Raw genomic sequence first — 18,093 nt, 5'->3', positions numbered from 1 at the left:
TATAAAGGGAAAGGGAAAGGTTCCCCTCGCACATCTGTGCTAGTCGTTCCCGACTCTAGGGGGCGGTGCTCATCTCCCTTTCAAAGCCGAAGAGCCAGCGCTGTCCGAAGACGTCTCTGTGCTCATGTGGCCGGCATGACTCAACGCCAAAGGTGCATGGAACGCTGTTCCCTTCCCACCAAAGGGGGTCCCTGTTTTTCTACTTGCATTTTTTTACCTGCTTTCGAACTGCTAGGTTGGCAGAAGCTGGGACAAGTCACGGGAACTCACCCCGTTATGCGGCACTAGGGATTCGAACTGCTGAACTGCCGACCTTTCAATCGACAAGCTCAGCGTCTTAGCCACCGAGCCACCGTGTCCCTTACCAAGGCAAGCAGTACTAATACTTCGTGTGATCTTGATTCTATCCCTCTGTTGATGCAGCCTAGGATTGCATTGGCTTTTTTGGTGGTTACAGCACACGGCTGGCTCAAACTTACGTGGTTGTCCATTAGAACTCCTAGATCCTTCATGTAGTTACTCCCGCCAGAACAGGCACTGCCTGTTCTGTACCCATGCATTTGGTTTTTCCTACCTAAATTCTAGAACTCATTTTTCTCACCTCTGAATTGCAACTTGCTGGATGTTCAAGTCTTGCCTTCTAAAGTGTTGGCTGTTCCCACCAGCTTGATGTCATCTCCAAATCTATGAGTTCTATCCCCTCCTCTAGATCATTTCTGAAGATTTACAGATTATCAGTGTTGGACAGGACCTTGGAGGTCATCTAGTCCAACCCCCCCCCCCCGCCCAAGCAGGAGACCCTGCACCATTTCTGACAGATGGCAGTCCAGTCTCTTCTTGAAAGCTTCCAATTATGAAGCTCCCACAACTTCTGAAGGCAACTTCTGTTCCATCGGTTGATTGCTTTAACCGTCAGAAAATTTCTCCTTATTTCCAGGTTGAATCTCTCCTTGATCAGTTTCCATCCATTCTTCCTTGTCTGGCCTTCAGGTGCCTTGGAAAATAGCTTAACCCCCTTCCTCCTCTCTGTGGCAGCCTCTCAAATACTGGAAGATATTATCCTGTCTCCCCTGGTCCTTCTCTTCACTGGACTAGCCAGGCCCAGTTCCTGAAACCGTTCATTGTATGTTTGAGCCTCCAGTCCCCTCATCATCCTGGTTGCTCTTCTCTGCACTTTTTCTTAGAGTCTCAACATCTTTTTATAGTGTGGTGACCAAAAGTGGATGCAGGACTCTAGGTGTGGCCTTATCAAGGCTTTATAGAGTGGTATTAGTACCTCACTTGATCCTGATTCCATCCCTCTGTTAATGCAGCTTGGCATTAGCTTTTTTTGGCTGCCGCCACACACTGCTGGCTCCTATTCAACTGGTTGTCCATTAAGATCCCTCTCACAGTCACTGCTCTTAAGCCTGGTTTCACCCAGTCTGTATGTGCACTTTGGGGTTTTCTTGCCTAAGTGTAAGATATGGGTTTTTTTTTGTCCTTTGCATGACATGCTGTCCTCCCCCTTCCCTCCATCTTCCTTTCTGAGTTTAATAGGTGTTTGTCACGTTTATCACAATCACTTCTGATAGTGACTGTAGTCACAATCAGACTGTAGTCCAGGAAGTGGAAAAGCACAACCATCCTCAGTTTCCACCGGACACTCCAGCTTGCAATTCAACACTCTATGGCAGAGGTCTTCAAACATGGCCGCTTTAAGACTTGTGGACTTCAACTCCCAGAATTCTCCAGGCAGCATAGCTAGACAGTCAAAAATAGCATAGACAACAGTCAAAAATATGACCTTAAATGTGTGCCGTTTCAGTGAGGATATGCTTTAATCACCACATTGCTTAGCGACCAAAATTCTGGTCCCAATTGCAGTCGTTAAGTCGAGCACTCCCTGTAATCTGAACATCACGCTTGAGATGTGTATACAGGTTAAGTCCTCAACTTATGACAATTCAGCCCAGAATTTATGTTGCTAACCGAGAAATTTGTTAAGCGAGTTTTACCCCATTTTACGGCCTTATTGACTTTGCTTGCCCGAAGGTCGCAAAAGGGGAATCACATAACCCAGGGACACTGCAACCGTCATAAATGTGAGTCAATTCTCAAGCATCCAAAGGTAAATCGTGGTCGTGAGTGTGAAAAATGGTCCTAAGTCACTTTTTCAGTGTCGTAACTTCGAGCAGTCACTAAGCAAACTGGTGTTAAGTCAAAGACTAGCTGTATTTTACACAAAGCTAAGGAAGGTTAAGATAAATTTTAACACGACACATTCGTTGAATCAAAAGTTTATTTCCAGTTCAGTGTCCAGCATTAAAAAAAAAAAAAAACTGTATAAGAATATCATAATATTAATAAAGGCAAATATTGTTAAGACGGCTGGAGTAATTTTAGCACGTCTAACTCTTTCCCTAAGGAAGAGCGGTTTAACAATCGTCCTTCAGCACAACTTCCTTGATGGACAGAAGATGCATTGTGGCTATTCTATCTGCTACACAATTAAATGTAAAAATGCAGGAGTTGGTTTCTTGTTCAAATTTGGCAGAGGCTGTGAGTTCGATCCTAGGTAGAGGCAGAAATTTTTCTCTCTGGGCACAATGAGAATATATCTGCTGAACAAAACTCCTCATTGGCGACAGGAAAGGCATCCGGCCATTCGAACACTCTGCTAGCTCCATTCGGCTGCCCAGACTCCACCCCGCAAGGGATTATGGGATTGTTAAAAGATGTTGATGATGATGATGATGATGATGATGATGATGAGTGTTTCTCAACCATGGCAACTTTAAGATGAGTGGATTTCAACTCCCAGAATTCTGAGAGTTGGAAGTCCACACATCTTAAAAGTTACCAAGGTTTGGTTATGACTGATTTTGGGAGGACAGAAATGCAACTGAGTCCACTTAACCTCTGTCCTTAAAACTCATAACTACCTCAAACTGAATTTGAGTGACAGATCAGCCTTAAAAAAATTAGGCACACTACGGAATTCAATCATTTTGTACCAGAACTCAAAAGTCTCACGATCCTAAACGATGAAAATACCCTGAAAGGAAGGCATGGAAGCACAGCCTTTTTAAATAGCAACTGTTTAAAAAAATACGTTTAAAAGGCAAACTATTATTTTATACATATACATATATTTATATATATATATCTTAACAAAAAAAAACCAAACCATTGAATAAAAATCACACTTAATTACAAAGATCCACCGAGAACATTTACAGCAGTCCTGAGCCGGGCAGAGAGTTTAAAACACGAAGTCTGTAAGCCACGATCAGACCAGGAAGGAAGAAGTTTGTTTAAAGTCACCCTGAAAAAAAAAAAGAATCAAGAGGAGGAAAATTTATTTTGATATACTAACAGTAGAATTCTCTATGCAACTAAGGCTCGAAATTCTCGGTTTGGATAACTTAGAACTGCGTTGTGGTCAGACTTAGGCATTGCATGCAAAATTATACTTAGTATAATATGTTTTACCTGTAAATGACTTTTCCTCTTTTGATCGCAATAATACGTGCGCAAACTGCTTTAAACTCAATGTAAATCGTTCTAAAACTTGACTGTAAAAAAAATATGATTTCTGTAATAGAGTTGTCAAAGTCTGGAATGCCCTACCTCCGTGATGGCGAACAGGTGGCATGCGTGCCAGAAGTGGCACGCAAGAGCCATTTCCACGGGCAGGGGTCAGCAACCTGCGGCTCTGGAGCCGCATGTGGCTCTTTCACCCCTCTGCTGCGGCTCCCTGTCACTCAAAATATGCCTCACAACCGCCAATATGCGACACCCACCGGTACGCGATTTATTGAGCTTTTCAACCTCCAGTAGGCCAACCATGGATAAATCCAAGAAAAGAAAAGTTTCAGAAGAAAACGGAACGTTTAATTCAACTATCCAGGAGCCTGGATAGCTCAACAGACAGAGCTCTGTAATTTAAGACCAGCTGTCTGCAATTAAAGTAAGATCGAATCCCGCCAGGCTCAAGGTTGACTCAGCCTTCCATCCTTTCTAAGGTAGGTAAATTGAGGACCCAGTTTGTGGGGGCAATAAGCTGACTTCGTATAAATATACAAAAGTATGAAGGCTATTGCTTAACGCACTGTAAGCCGCCCTGAGTCTCCGGAGAAGGGCGGCATATAAATAAATAAATAAATAAAAAATAAAACTACATATGCTAGTTTTGTGGCCGCTAGTTTTGTGGCCGCTCAAGATATAGTCAAACATGGGAAGGGTTTTGTGGCTCCCGGTGTTTTCTTTTCTGTGGGAAACGGGTCCAAATGGCTCTTTGGGGGTTTAAGGTTGCAGACCCCTGTATCCAGGCAACCGAACCGTCGTCCATTGTTTTTCCGGGTTCTGGCGTGCCGGCCAGATGCGCACGGGAGCGCTGGAAATCAGAAGTGCAGCTGCTCTGGTGCGCATGAACATGCTGGCTAGCTGCTCTCCCGATTTCCAGCACGTGCATGTGCTCCGGCCACCTGGTCTTCCAGTTTCTGGCACGCATGTGCTTGCAAAGACCAGTTGGCTGGTGCCCATACGCGCCAGTGGTGAGTTGCCCTGGTTCGGACCGGTTCTATAGAACCGGTAGTAAAACCGGCGGGAGGCTCCGCCCACCGACCCCGATACCATCAGGAAGCTTCTGCGCATGCGCAGAACCGGTAGTAAAGGTAAGTAGAACCCACCCTTGATGCGTGCGCTGGAAACCGGAAGATCATCTTCCTGGTGCGTGCATGCACACCGGGTGGCAGCTCTTCCGGTTTCCGGCACGCGCAAGTGCGCGCACTCCCGTTTTGGCACCCGGTGCCGAAAAGGTTCGACAACACTGCCTGATTCAGTTGTCTCAGCTACAAATTTTCACAGTTTCAGTCACAAATTGATTTCCGTGGACCTTACTTCATACTTAAGTGGTGAGTAGAGGGGGCGTGCCTAAGTGCACTCACGGGGCCTATCGTCCCTGTCGCTGTATTTTTATTCTCTTTTATTCTTGTTCTCGTTTCTGTTTGACAAATCCCAATAAATAAATCCCAATAAATAAATAATAAATAGAAAAAACGGTTGTGTGAATTCAGAACGCAAAAAGTTTGGAAAACGAATATATCTCAGGTGTAAATTGGTTTGTATGTGCTCCAAAGAGCATCCGTCAAAGGTGACCAGATTACCACAATCACAACTGCACAGCCTAAATAAACACAAGTAATCCTCGATTTACGACCACAGTTGAGCCCAAAACCTATGGTTGTTAAAGTGAATCGTTGCAGTCGTTCAATTAGTAACACGGTTGTTAAGTGAATCTGGAGGTCAGGAGGTCGCCAAAGGGGATTAATTTACGTGACTCCAGGATGCTGCGACCGTCATAAATGTGAGCCAGGTTGTCAAGCATCTGAATGTAAATCACGTCACCCTGGGCATGCTGCAACGGTCGTAAGTGTGAAAAATGGTCCTTTTTTCAGTGCCGTTGTAACTTCAAGCCGTCACTAAAGGAACTGTTGTAAGTCGAGGACTCTCTGTATTTAATTCTAAAAATAAATAGTTTGGTTGTCCCCAAATGTTCAAAGCATGCCTTTTACAGGGAGTCCTCGACTTACAACATTCCATTTAGTGACCGTTCAAACTTACAAGGGCACTGAAAAAGAGTGACTTATGACCGTTTTTTCACACTTACGACCTTTGCAGCATCCCCCGTGGTCATGTGATCAGAATTCAGATGCTTGGCAACTGGTTCATACTTATGACCATTGCTGTGATCCGGCTCATATTTATGACGTTCTTGCCACCTTCTGACAAGCCAAATCAATGGGGAAGCCAGATTCACTTAAGAACCGGGTGACTGACTTTACAACTGCAGTGATTCACTTAACAACTGTGGCAAGAATGGCCATAAAATGGAGCAAAACTCACTTAACCAATGTCTCACTTAACAACAGAAAATTTGGGCTCAATTGTGGTCGTAAGTCAAGGATCACTTGTCTATGCTTTAGTTCAAGCCCTAAAAGCATTACAGGCAGTCCTCCACTTACGACTATCCATTTAAGGGCAGTCTGAAATTATGACGGTCTGGAAAAAAAAATGATTTATGACCTGTTCTCGAAGTTACGACCGTCGTACTACTCTGAAGGTTATGCAATCATGATTTGGGCCCTTGGCAACCAGCGGGCAGCGTCCTGTGGCCACGAGGTCACAATTTGTGATCCTCCCACCTGGCTTCTGAGGAGCAAGTTAATTGGAGAAGCTGGATTCACTTTTAATGACCACATGATTCACTTAACAACCATCTGATTTGCTCCAAGAGTGCAGTGCACATGGTTGTATCATCCGATCTGGCCACGGAGTAACTGGCTTTGTGATCACGTTTATTTATTTATTTATTAAATAGATACGCTGCCCATCTTGCCTCACTTGGTGGCTGAAATTCCGATCCCCCTTGTGGTCGCAAGGTGAGGACCAGCTGTATTTCCATTGTGAAGAATAGCACATCTCTAAAATTCTGCCTTGAGAGGAAAGCATTTCTGGTCCCGATTCAGATATCTTCAGAAACTTTAAAAATATAAATTATCGCAGTTCTAAAGACATTGATTCTCATTTCTCTAAAAACTGAGAACGCAAGTCGAATAATATTATCAGCTCTGCAAAAGGCATTAAATCCCATTAAATCCCCCTCCCATGAAAACCGAAAAGTCCAAAATTGGCCTTTGGGGACCCAAATTCCTGGGGGGGGGGTGAAGCAGGGGAGTTTCTCCTTCTACTTACGTCGCTTCGGTTGGAAGGCTGGCTGTAAATGACCTTCTTACTGGAACTTCTGGAGAAGATTGGAGAAGGGGGAGACGAGAGAATTAGGAAAATGTTTCTCAACCCTGGCAAATTTCCAGATGGGTGGACTTCAACTCCCAGAATTCCCTGTTCAGAATGCTTTAAGACAGGTAGACTGCAACTCCCAGAATTCCTTGGTCAGCACACTTTAAGTTGGGTGGATGTCAACTCCCACATGTCTTCTCCAATTAGAGAGTTCTGGAAATGGTCCATTGGAGGATTCTGGGAATTTACATCCCATAATTCTCAGGGGAACACCGATTTATTGTTTGAATATTAATTTTGATTGCTTTTGTTTCATGGCTTTTCACTTACTGTACAGGTAGTCCTCCAGTTACAACCACAATAAGGCCTGGAAAATTGGTCACTAAGCAGTGCAGTCATTAAGCGAGACATCAATACCGCAACATGTGACCTTCCTTGCCAACTTCTCCATCGACTTCACAAATGGCGTTCACAGCACTTCCAGGATGGTGCACCCGTCATAAATATAAGCACCCAAACGTCGTGGCCACGTTATAGCAAGGAAGTGCGAGAACCAGCTTCAAACGGTCAGTAAGCAAATGGTCGTAACTCAAGGACTACCTGTACTTTGCTTTTTTTTTTAATGAACCAGGGTCTCCCACTTTTTATCAGTGGAATAAAATCCTGTAAATCAGAGAGAAGGTGGCCAGGCCAGGATCAACTGTGCCCTTTCCTCATCCACCCTGAAAAGGGAACCTCACAGCAGGACTGGTGGTTACGCAGCAAAGAACGGTAGGCAGGAAGGATGAAATGGCTACTCACGTTGTTCTTTCTGAAAAAGAAAAAAAAAGACAAATAATCAGTTAGCCAAGAAAGGAGGTGATTGTGTCTCTCTTGCATGGTTAGAAAGGGTCAAAGTCTATTTGTTCAGCCACCAAAATTTAAGTTCTCTTGGCTTTTTCTCCAACTGGATCAGCCCCCCAGGGACTCCCGGTTTTGGGGGCAAATTTGGCACATCTAGAAAAGGTGGACTTCAGCTCCCAGAATTCCCCACCCAGAATAGTTTGAGTGGAGTTCAGGGAGTCCTCGACTTATGGCCATAAATGGAGCCCCAAATTTCCACTGCTAAGTGAGACGGTTGCTAGATGAATTCTGCCCTGTTTTAAGACGGTTCTGGCCACAGGTTAAGCGACTTTTGCTGCCGGCTTCTGATGAGCAAAGTGAATGAGGGACTCACTTAATGAATGAGCAATGCACTTAACGACTGCAGTGATTCACTTAACAACCACAGTGATTCACTTAACAGCAGTGATTCACTTAATGACCACAGTGGTTCACTTAATGGCTGCAGTGGTTCACTTAACAACCACAATGATTCACTTAACAACTGCAGTGATTCACTTAACAACTGCAGTGGTTCACTTAACAACCACAGTGATTCACTTAACAACTGCAGTGATTCACTTAACAGCAGTGATTCACTTAACGACCACAGTGGTTCACTTAATGGCTGCAGTGGTTCACTTAACAACCACAATGATTCACTTAACAACTGCAGTGATTCACTTAACAACTGCAGTGGTTCACTTAACAACCACAGTGATTCACTTAACAACTGCAGTGGTTCACTTAACAACCAGTGATTCACTTAATGACCACAGTGGTTCACTTAATAGCGGCAGTGGTTCACTTAACCACAATTACTCACTTAACGACTGCAATGGTTCACTTAATGACTGCAGTGATGCACTTGATGACCGCAGTGATGCACTTAACAACCGTGGCAAAAAAAGGTCTTAACAACTGTGGCAAAAGGTCCACTTAACAGCTGTCTTGCTTAGCAATGGAAATTCTGGTTCCAATTGTGGTCATAAGTCGAACTAACTAAGACAATCTTGTTGGCTATTAAACTCCATCCCAGTTCCCAAATCTTAGAAAATCTGCTTTGGAGTCTTCATTCTCCTCCAATGCCCCCACAGCTTGGAGGGCTGAGGTTATTAAAGAAACAGGATTACAACCCACCCCCCACAAAATTAGGATTTTCCTGGTCTGTGAAAACAAGAAGGGTGCAACTGGCCACTTACTGCTAAAATAGCCCCGATTGTAAGCGAACCAAACGCCGAAAATGATCAGTCCCAGGATGATCAGGAGAACCACCACAGCTGCCACGATCCCACCTACGTTGAGTTTACCTGCAGAGCAATAAAAATTGTCAGAAAGATCAAATGCGTAATTTATGTATCAAGCTTTGCTTCTTTCAACCCTAAACACTTTTCAACTTGCCAATGAACTGGGGAGGGAAGGGGGAAGTCAAATGCTGAGAATGTGTGTGTGGACCGTAAGAGCATGTGCAACCATCAAGGTCACCGCTGTAGGTGCTTGAGAAAGAGACGGACTGTTCCCATAACAAAAAGACGTCTCATAATTGGACAATGTGTGTTGTGGCCCGTCAGCGGCCTGTGTGGATTGTAGCTGATTCCGACAACGAGGAGGCTGGTGTGGTGCCGCGCCAGCAGCCTGTGCAGCTGGCACTCGAGTCGGACACTGAGGAGGCTGAAGAAGATGTGGTGACAGAGGCAGGGATTCAGCCAGGGCCTTCAGAACCTCCAGAAGCTCCCATAAGTGAAGAGGAAGAAGAGGAGGAGCCTCTTCTCGATGCACGGGCGCGCAGAGCTGCCAAAAGGCAGGAGTGGCTCCTCAGGAGGAGGTCTCCTCGAGAGTAAGGCTTGGGGCTAATTGGCCACTCCCTTTTTAATTTAAGCCTATTTAAGGAGGAACACCGATTGCAGCAATTTGTAGGGAACAACTTTAGTTCAATCTCCTTCGCATCTGGATTCTCTGCAAAATTGCTTCTGGGCTTTCTGCCAACTCTAGTAAGACTGTGATTACCTTATCTTAGAATTCTGGTAGGCTGTTAAGACAGTTTATTAACAGCCTTTGGTTGATAAAGACTAAGTTATTTGAGTAAAATAAGCTTTGTATAGAGTTTGTGTGTGCTGCGTTCTTTGGGGTCCGTAGCTGGGGCAGAACAATGTGATCACTCAGGGGTGGGGGAGAAAGGGAAGCTGTTGTTAACTAAGCAAGTATTTGCGCAGGAAAAACCAGAGCTGGTTTTGATTCTTCAGTACCAAAACGATGTATCCAATAAAGTTTTACTTTTGGGATTTTAAAAATGGTGAGAGTGTTCCCTTATTTTGGGTTCATTTGTTGGAGAGTTGACACTATGTTTCTATAAAGCAGAAAAAGGCCAGCATGCTATTGTTCAGTATTCACTCAGTCTTTGCCCAACTATGGCCAATAAAAGTGAATAAAATTAACACCCAGGAGCATAGTTTTGATGCCTTACTTCCCTTTTGTGTGCTTATCTCTGAGCATTCCAGATAGAATCCCATTTCAAGCAGAAGTAGTTTTCAAGTAAAGAAATAGGCAGTTCTTGATTTACGACCACAACTGAGCCCACAATTTCTGTTGCCGAGCGAGACAGTTGTTAAGTGAGGTTTGCCCCATTTTATGACTTTTCTTGCCATAGTTGTTAAGTGAATCACTGCACTTGTTAAGTGAGTAACCTGGTTGTTAAGCGAATCCGGCTTCCCCATTGACTTTGCTTTGCAGGAAGGTCGCAAAAGGGGATCACGTGACCTTGGGTTACCGCAACCGTCATAAATATGAGTCAGTTGTCAAGCACCCAAATGTAAATCGAATGACCATGGCGATGCTGCAACGGTCGTAAGTGTGAAAAACGGTCATAAGTCACTTTTTTCAGTGTCTGATTTGTATTGAAATTTTAATTTATTCAAAGGTGGTTAAAATACAAAATGCCAAAATATTTTAAAAAGGAAATAAGAATTTAAAAAAAACCGCACAACAAAGATGACATTAAAAAGAAAAAAGAATATGTCCATCACAAGTCCATGGGGATGCTCCAATGGTCATAAGTGTGAAAAATGGTCATAACGGTCACTAAGGGACTTCCTGTACTCTGTAAAATTAGGAATTTCCTACCAACCCCCTTGGCATTGATTGCAAAACACAATTGGACAGCCAGGGTCCAAAAGACGGCAGAAGGTGCCACCTGTTGTGGCCTGACTCGGACGATGAGGAAGCTGGGGAGGAACTTGGGCCAGTGCTGGAGTCTGGGGAAGGCTCCGATGGATGCTCTGTGTCGGAAACAGAGATAGAGCCAAGGCCGTCCGACATTTCCCAGCCACCGGAGAGGCAGCTGCCTTTGGAGGCTGAGATGAGTGAGGAGGAAGAACAGCTGGGGCCTGTTCCAGATGCACGTATGCACAGAGAAGTTAGGAGAGGAGAGCAACGGAGGACAAGGAGTCGACTCGGGAAGCAAGGCACACGTGGACGCTGAATGGCCCCTCCCTGGCTAGGGAATAAATAGAAGGAAAGGGGAGGGGTGGTCGTAGGAGACAACCGTTCGGCTTTCTGGAGATTTTGCTCATTGTGTTTCGTGCATCAAAGGCTGCTTTTGCCAGAACTTAATTTGCAGCCTTTCGGCTGGGAGCTCACGCCCTGGCAATTATCGCAAGGAACTGATAAGGTCTGTTACTGCAGTTAACTTCTTGAAGGACTCTTGCCTGGAGTTTTCGGTGGGTGAATGCCATTAATTACCTCTTGTGAATTAATTAATAAATTAATAATAATAATAATAATAATAATAATAATAATAATAATAATAATAATAATAATAATAATTTTATTTATATACCGCCCTTCTCCTGAAGGACTTGGGGCGGTGTACAGCCAGAATTAAAACATAAATATACAGATATCATGGTTAAAATTAATTAAAATCATTGAATAGTTTTGTCCGAATTTTAAAACCCAAAATTAAAACCCAATTTAAAATCATTCGGTTAGACAGCCCCGCCTGTCAGAATAGGGTCTTGAGGGCACAGCTGAAGACCCGGAGGTCAGAGATGTTACGAATGTCCGGGGGCAATTCATTCCAAAGGGCAGGAGCTCCGACAGAGAAGGCTCTCCTCCTGGGTGTCGCCAGCCGACATAACTTGGCCGACGATACCCTGAGGAGTCCCTCTCTGTGGGAGCGAACTGGTCGGTGGGAGGCTGTTGGTGGCAGAAGGCGGTCCCGTAGATACCCTGGTCCTATGCCATGGAGCGGGTTTTCGTGACAAGGAGTCTGTTTTTTGTTTCTGGCTAAGGCTGGGTCAGAACATCACCCCAAAGAGCTGGTGCCCGCAGGAGAGATGCCAAGTGGCTTACTTACTGGTTTCCATGTGAATCACCTCCGACCTCTGGGGGGGCCCCACCTTGTTCTCGGCTTCGCAGGAATAGTCGCCAGCGTCCAGGGCCGTGGCAGGCTCAAAGGCCTGAAAGAAAGAGGAAAGGAGCTCAATTCTCGACCAAGGACACACCTGTCTGCTCCTCCACAGGTTGAGCCAGCGTCCCTCTCTGGGATGCCCAGTTCTGCAGACATTGGAGGCAGGCGATGGGTGCGTGGGTGAAAAACCACAATGGCACTGCTCAAACACAACCAGTCCTCGGGTGAAGACCATCGGAACAGGAACAAGAACAAGAACAGAAGAGAATTAGAAGAGAAGAAAATAGAATTCAGAATAGAAATAGAATAGAATAGAAATAGAAATAGATACAGAAGAGATTAGAATACAACTGTTGTGGTCCGCCAGCAGCCTGCGGAGCTGGCAGCGGAGTCGGACAGTGAGGAGGCTGGAGAGGACAATGGGCCAGTCCTGGAGGCTGGGGAAGGCCCGGATGAGGGCTCTGCATCGGAGGCAGAGATGGGGCCAGGGCCATCGGAGAGTGATGTGTGGACTCTGGAGCCTCCAGAGGCTGACAATAGAGAGGCAGTGGACGTATGAGAAGAGCTGCCAGAAGGCAAGAGCAGCTAAAGCAAAAGGGATGACTTGGGAGTAAGTCCAGGAGATGATTGGCCCCTCCCAGAAGGCTTAAAAGAGCAGCAAAGGCTCTTGGGCTCTTTGTAGGAAAGCAATGTTGCTAAATCTGTTTCCAGTCAGTGTCTCTTGTTTCTGAACTTCATGGGGCTTTGCCAAGAAAAGCCTTTGGCATGGTGCCAAAGAAGATAAAGGTTTGCGATAAGGACTTTTTCTGAAAGACTTGTTTTGCAATTAATTTGGACTAAGCTGGGAATGAAGCAATTCTCAGCTGTTATAATAAAATAGGTTTGTTTGGGACTAATTGTGTCTTGTAAAGACTGAGCCGAGGTCACAACAACAGAATAGAATATAGAATAAGAATAGAAATGGAATAGAATAGAATACAGAATAGATCAGAATAGAATAGAATAAAATAGAAACAGAACATTGAATAGAAATAAAAAATAGAAAATAAATAGGATAGAATAGAATTATAGAATAGAACAGAAACAGAAAATAGATTAAAATAGAAATGGAATGGAATAGAATAGAAATAGAATATAGAATAGATTAGAATAGAACAGAATAGAAAATAGAATTACTGTAGAATAGAATAAAAATAGAATATAGAGTAGAAATAAAAAATAGAAAATAGAATAGGATAGAATATAGAATAGAAATAGAAAATTTTATTTCGTGAAGTGTGAATTTTTCTCTGGTGCAGAAGCTTCCAACATACATGCAGAGCAACAGAGTAATCATCATCATCATCATCATAGTAATAATGATACCAATAAGAGGGAGTGATAGAGAAGATGAGAAGAAGCATAATAATTCTACAGTCATACTCAGACATAGGACAATTCTTTGAGGATTAGGTGTTAAGCAGAGTGATGCTACGAGGGGAAAAAACTGTCCCTGTAGGATATTCATTTAGCGTATTGCACAGTCACATCCTATTTCAGTACCACAGGAGTAAAATGCAAAACACAGAATGTAAAAATGTGGAATCTTAAAGGACACTTTGATATGTAAGTTGCAAATATAAATTTTGTTGCAGCCAGGAAATTGACGGGCTCTCCATTATAGGATCTGTTTGGACACTCTGTCACTCTATGTTGGGTAGTTTGTTTTTTGACTTTAGGATATAACCCCTAGATACGAACACGTTGTCTATTACAAGTTGTTCTCAATCTTGCTACTTCCTCAGAACTGAAGAAGCTGAGGATTTTGTGCAATTCCTGCACGATAAAGTCGCTCGGATTCGGGATGGCTTGGACTCCGACTGGATGAGTCCACGGGAGGAGACGAGGGCAGGTCTTGAGAATGTTACCTGGGAGGAGTTTGATCCTGTGACTCCCGAGGATGTGGACAGGGTTCTGGGTAAGATTAGTGCCGCCACGTGTTTATTGGACCCGTGTCCCTCCTGGTTGGTGCTGGCCTCCCGGGAGGTTACACGAGGCTGGCTCCAGGGGATTATAAGTGCTTCTCTGAGTGAGGGTGCCTTTCCTGCTGCCTTGAAAGAGGCGGTAGTGAGGCCCCTCCTCAAGAAGCCTTCCCTGGACCCGGCTGAATTAGCCAACTATCGTCCAGTCTCCAACCTTCGTTTTGTGGCGAAGGTTGTTGAGAGCGTGGTGGCACGACAACTTCCCCGGCACCTGGATGAAGCTATCTATCTAGACCCGTACCAGTCGGGCTTCAGGCAGGGGTACAGCACTGAAACGGCATTGGTCGCGTTGGTGGATGATCTCTGGAGGGCTCGGGACAGGGGCTGCTCCTCTGTCCTAGTCCTATTAGACCTCTCGGCGGCTTTTGATACCATCGACCATGGTATCATGCTGCAGCGGTTGAGGGGGTTAGGAATAGGGGGCACCGTTTTGCGGTGGTTCTCCTCCTTCCTCTCCGACCACTCGCAGTTTGTGTTGGCAGGGGGACAGAGGTCGACCTCGAGGCATCTCGCATGGGGAGTGCCGCAAGGGTCGGTCCTCTCGCCTCTCCTGTTCAACATTTATGTGAAGCCGCTGGGTGAGATCATCCGTGGTTTCGGGGTGAAGTGTCATCTGTACGCTGACGATACTCAGCTGTACATCTCCACCCCAGACCACCCCAACGATGCCCTTGATGTGATGTCCTGCTGCCTGGAGGCCGTGCGGGCCTGGATGGGGAGGAACAGGCTCAGACTCAACCCCTCCAAGACCGAGTGGCTGTGGCTTCTGGCGCCCCGATATAGTCAGCAGGTGCCATCGCTGACTATTGGGGGTGAATCTTTGCCCCCCACAGAGAGGGCTCGCAATCTGGGTGTCCTCCTGGACGCACGGCTGTCTTTAGAAGAGCATATGACGGCCGTGGCCAGGGGGGCCTTTTATCAGGTTCGCCTGATTCGCCAGTTGCAGCCCTTTCTGGATCGGGACGCCTTGCGCACGGTCACTCACGCCCTTGTCACCTCCCGGTTGGACTATTGTAATGCTCTCTACATGGGGCTCCCCTTGAAGAGCACTCGGAGGCTCCAACTGGTCCAGAATGCGGCCGCGCGGGTGGTTATGGGTGCAACCCGTTGCGCCCACGTGACACCCCTCCTGCGCGAGCTGCACTGGCTCCCAGTGGTCTTCCGGGTGCGATTCAAGGTGTTGGTTACCACCTTTAAAGCGCTCCATGGCATAGGACCCGGGTACCTTTGAGACCGACTTCTGCCACCAATAGCCTCCCACCGACCAGTCCGCTCCCACAGAGAGGGTCTCCTCCGGGTGCCATCAGCCAAGTTATGTCGGCTGGCGACACCCAGGGGGAGGGCCTTCTCTGTGGGAGCTCCAGCCCTGTGGAATGAACTGCCCCCCGAAATACGAAAGATTTCCGACCTCCGGGTGTTTCGCTGCGCTCTGAAGACCCTGTTGTTCCGCCAGGCAGGGCTATTAACATAATGTTTTAAATTGGGGTATTTTAAATTTCTGGGATTTTAATTGGAGCCTAATTATTTAATGATTTTAAATTTTAAATTGTTGTTGTGTTTTTTGTGTTTTTAAATAGGCTGTACACCGCCCTGAGTCCTTCGGGAGAAGGGCGGTATAGAAATAAAATTATTATTATTATTATTATTATTATTCTTAAGATGAGAGGCGAAACGTTTTCAAGGAAAAAATTAGGGAAGTCCAGTTGCCTTTTGGAAAAGCACTTTTGGGACAACCAAGCTCAGAGAGCACCAAGCACCCTACAATCCTTCTCCTCACCCCTCTTTCTCCTCTTCCTCCTCTCTGCACACCCCACTCCCATCTAGTGCTGATGATATTATCTAGTTGGATAATAAAACGTCTACAAGAAAACAGCCAAGCGCAGAGAAAACCAAGGACCCCCCAGTCCTCCTCCTCCTCTCTGTAAACCCCCTCCCCCTTGTAGCACTGATGGTGTTATCTACTTGGCTTTCAACAGATTATTTCAGAGTTGCAACTTTAAGGTGGCTGGACTTCAACTCCCAGAATTCCCCAGCCAGCATGCTTCCAGATGGGTGGACTTCCTCAGGGCAGCTTTGGGGGAATTCTGGGAGTTGAAGTCCAGCCACCTTAAAGTTGCAAGTCTGCACATATTAAAGCTGAGTAACCCTGGTTTATTGTCCAACATGGTGTCTGCCAGGACTCATTGTTTAAGGGGGGGGGTCTTGTCTCCACCCCTCAGTGGTGTGCTCCTCGACAAAATATCCATCACATTCTGTCCATCAAGAGCTTAAAGGTAAAGATTCCCCTGGCACATATGTGCTAGTTGTTCCTGACTCTAGGGGGCGGTGCTCATCTCCGTTTCAAAGCCAAGGAGCCAGCGCTGTCCAAAGACGTCTCCGTGGTCATGTGGCCGGCACGACTCAACGCCAAAGGTGCACGGAACGCTGTTCCTTTCTCACCAAAGGTGGTCCCTATTTTCCTACTTGCATTTTTTACCTGCTTTCGAACTGCTAGGTTGGCAGAAGCTGGGACGAGTCACGGGAGCTCACCCCGTTACGCGGCACTAGGGATTCGAACCGCCGAACTGCCGACCTTTCGATCGACAAGCTCAGCGTCTTAGCCACTGGACCACCGCGTCCCCTTGATCAAGAGCTTACACCGGCCCGATGGCTGATATTTTTTCAACATAGACCACTCTGTCCTTGAATGGTTGAGTGGACTGGACATTAACATTTGAACGATTGTAAGTCCATGTATTTGCCATACGCTAAATAATAAAAAATAAAAAATTGTCTCCTTACCCGTGAATGTAAGCTACCCCACCCCACCCATGCCAAGTACCTGGTCGAAGTGGGGTATCCTGCTTGCAGCCCCCTCCCCCCCTGTAATAAACACAGCTTAAAGTCGGTAACATAGGAGCATACCAGCACGCCTGTGTCCGAATCGATGGTGTAGGACGAATTCTTGAAGATGGTGCTGGTTTTGGGATCCGGGGGCATCTGGACGTTGTCCTTGAACCATTTGAAAGTCGGCCGCGGGTTGGCGTCTGTCTCCTCACATCTCAAGACCACCTTGTTTCCAATGGTCACCACCGAAGGGACGTGGGCGGTGGGCTTGGCGGCCGGCACTGCCCAAGAAGAGAGGAGGGGGGCTCACAGGTTAGGAGGCCAATTTGGATGGCAGGAGGTGCCACGCGCACAAAATGGCTGCCGCGGGAAAGTTATACAGGCAGTCCTCGACTTACAACAGGTTTCCCACTCCCCAAACCAGGTTTTGAAGTTCTAATGTCCAGCCCACACTCCCCACTGGCAGTCATGGGACCTCAAATCATCCGTTTGCAGTGTGGAACTGGGGTTTACTTCCGGTTTGTGGCAAAAGCCTGGATAGCTCAGCAGACTAATGCATTGTAATTTAACTCCAGCTGTCTGCAATTAGTAAGTTCGAATCTTGCCAGGCTCAAGGTTGACTCAGCCTTCCATCCTTTCTCAGGTAGGTAAATTGAGGACCCAGTTTGTGGGGGCAATAAGCTGACTTTGTATAAATATACAAAAGGATGAAGGCTATTGCTTAACGCACTATAAGCCGCCCTGAGTCTCCAGAGAAGGGCGGCATATAAATAAATAAAAAAAAGCCGCCACATAGCAAAACAATGGGTTCAGTTAATGACCACGGCCTTCACTGTACAACTGCCACGTTTGCTGAACGACTGCCACAAAGAAGGTCATAAAATTGGGACAGGTCAGAATTGGAAGGGACTTTGGCAATCTTCTACTCCAAGCCTCTATTCCAAGCAGGAAACCTTATACCATTCTGGAGAAATGTTGGTCCAATCTCTTCTTAAATGCCTCCTGTGATGAAGCACCTACAACGTCTGGTGGCAAGCTGTTCCACTGATTAATTGTCCTCACTGTGAGGAAATTTCTCTTTAATTCCAGTGTTGCTTCTCTCTCTGATTAGTTTCCATGCATTGTTTCTTGTCCTGCCTTCTGGTGCTTTGGAAAAAGGTTCACTCCGTTCTTTGTGGCAGCCCTTCAAATATT

At 45.9% G+C, this 18,093-nt stretch overlaps 1 protein-coding gene across 1 annotated transcript in view; it reads right to left on the bottom strand.

Annotated features, from left to right (window-relative positions):
- Positions 1–3,155: 3,155 nt before the first annotated feature.
- F11R (F11 receptor) overlaps positions 3,156–18,093 on the bottom strand; it is a 27,479-nt gene continuing 12,541 nt past the window's right edge. The window contains 5 exon segments of the mRNA XM_070951024.1: positions 3,156–3,307; positions 6,739–6,787; positions 8,840–8,954; positions 11,999–12,101; positions 16,978–17,180. Of these exon segments, the coding sequence (XP_070807125.1) occupies positions 3,272–3,307; positions 6,739–6,787; positions 8,840–8,954; positions 11,999–12,101; positions 16,978–17,180 (506 nt within the window). The 3' untranslated portion in view covers positions 3,156–3,271.

This window comes from Pituophis catenifer, unplaced genomic scaffold, assembly GCF_029215685.1.
Source record: "Pituophis catenifer annectens isolate HBS135680 unplaced genomic scaffold, rPitCat1.0.hap2 SCAF_10, whole genome shotgun sequence".
NCBI classification, from domain to species: domain Eukaryota; kingdom Metazoa; phylum Chordata; class Lepidosauria; order Squamata; family Colubridae; genus Pituophis; species Pituophis catenifer.
This window is presented reverse-complemented; position numbering and strand designations above follow the sequence as displayed.